Source organism: Sinocyclocheilus grahami, unplaced genomic scaffold (assembly GCF_001515645.1).
Source record: "Sinocyclocheilus grahami isolate Dianchi unplaced genomic scaffold, SAMN03320097.WGS_v1.1 scaffold6813.1, whole genome shotgun sequence".
Classification (NCBI taxonomy): domain Eukaryota; kingdom Metazoa; phylum Chordata; class Actinopteri; order Cypriniformes; family Cyprinidae; genus Sinocyclocheilus; species Sinocyclocheilus grahami.
This window is the reverse complement of record NW_015511080.1, coordinates 1-1,049: the sequence shown is the minus strand read 5'-3', so window position 1 is coordinate 1,049 and position 1,049 is coordinate 1. Positions and strand designations below refer to the sequence as shown.

The 1,049-nt window shown below is 39.1% G+C and overlaps 1 protein-coding gene across 1 annotated transcript; it reads left to right on the top strand.

The window, feature by feature from the left end:
* The first annotated feature begins 6 nt into the window (after nt 1-6).
* LOC107577669 (tetratricopeptide repeat protein 13-like) lies at nt 7-1,043 on the top strand. The gene is made up of 3 exons (XM_016263717.1): nt 7-69; nt 149-228; nt 332-1,043. The coding sequence occupies exons 1-3, from the start codon at nt 13-15 to the stop codon at nt 444-446; spliced, it is 252 nt and encodes an 83-aa protein (XP_016119203.1). The 5' UTR covers nt 7-12; the 3' UTR covers nt 447-1,043.
* The last annotated feature ends 6 nt before the right edge of the window (nt 1,044-1,049 follow it).

Sequence of the window (1,049 nt, the reverse complement as noted above, 5' to 3'; positions counted from 1 at the left end):
TATTCTGTGGTCATGGGAGCTCTGATGGCCAGTGGGAAAGAGGTGCTCGGCCGAATCCCATCTGGAAAGGTAAAGAACTGAATAATGCAACAAGACGCATGGTCTTTATAAGTATCTATTGAAACACTCTTTTTGGTTGGTCACCCAGCTGTTTGACTTTGAGGCCATGACTACAGCCAGTCCTGATCGCTTCAGTAAGACCGTCAAGAGTTGGATGAACTTAAAGAGGTACGACGAGTGCACAATCACTATTATGAATGCTCATATTCTTCCTACTTCTGAAAAATGTGGGAAACCACTAACACTTTCTTCTTTCTCTCTCTGTAACTAGTTTGCCGAGTTGGTACCAGAACCTTCCACTGGTTTCAGAGACGTTCCAGTTAACGAGGACCATGATTGAAGTTCTCAACACAGACTCGTCTTCGCACTGTTCCAAGAAATCCTGAACTTGAAATACCATCCAGTCATTCAAAACACAAAGGGCCGTCTCTACTCAAGGCATCTGTGCTCACAGTTTTCACTTTCACATGGTTTTTACATATCAAATATCAGTACAGATTCTCTTTGATTTTAGCTTTTGTATTTACACAAACATGGAGAAGAGAGTTGACACTTTATTCAAATTTTAAATCGAATATAAATTTCTGATGTCCTTTATGACGTTAAAAATTCAGCAATTCCGAGCATAATCTGAGGTGGGGGAAAAAACAGCAGAGAATGTAACGGAATATAATTGGAAATCTTTATTAAATTATTATTCACCAGTTGCTTTTCATTCGTTTTTTTGGTTTTAGAATTGAATCGGCGGTGACTTGTTAGCAGAGATGCCCTTTGAAGAGTTTATTAAGCAATATTCTTCAGCTCGGAGTTTCTTTCTGAATACTTGAACACAGTGGGGAAATATGTTTGCAGATGTTTTTGTTCGTTTGAAAGACAGAAGTTGGTAATATTGCCATGTTCACTGTCCACACTGGCTCTATTTAATGACTCGTCTGAATAATGTACGATCAGATTCTGGAGATGTTCATGTGAACACTGGAAACAGTTGC

Coding starts and splice junctions, on each gene's coding strand:
- LOC107577669 (XM_016263717.1), top strand. CDS start 13: ATGGGAGCTCTGATGGCCAGTGGGAAAGAGGTGCTCGGCCGAATCCCA. Junction 70..148: donor GCCGAATCCCATCTGGAAAG/GTAAAGAACTGA, acceptor TTGGTCACCCAG/CTGTTTGACTTTGAGGCCAT. Junction 229..331: donor AGTTGGATGAACTTAAAGAG/GTACGACGAGTG, acceptor CTCTGTAACTAG/TTTGCCGAGTTGGTACCAGA.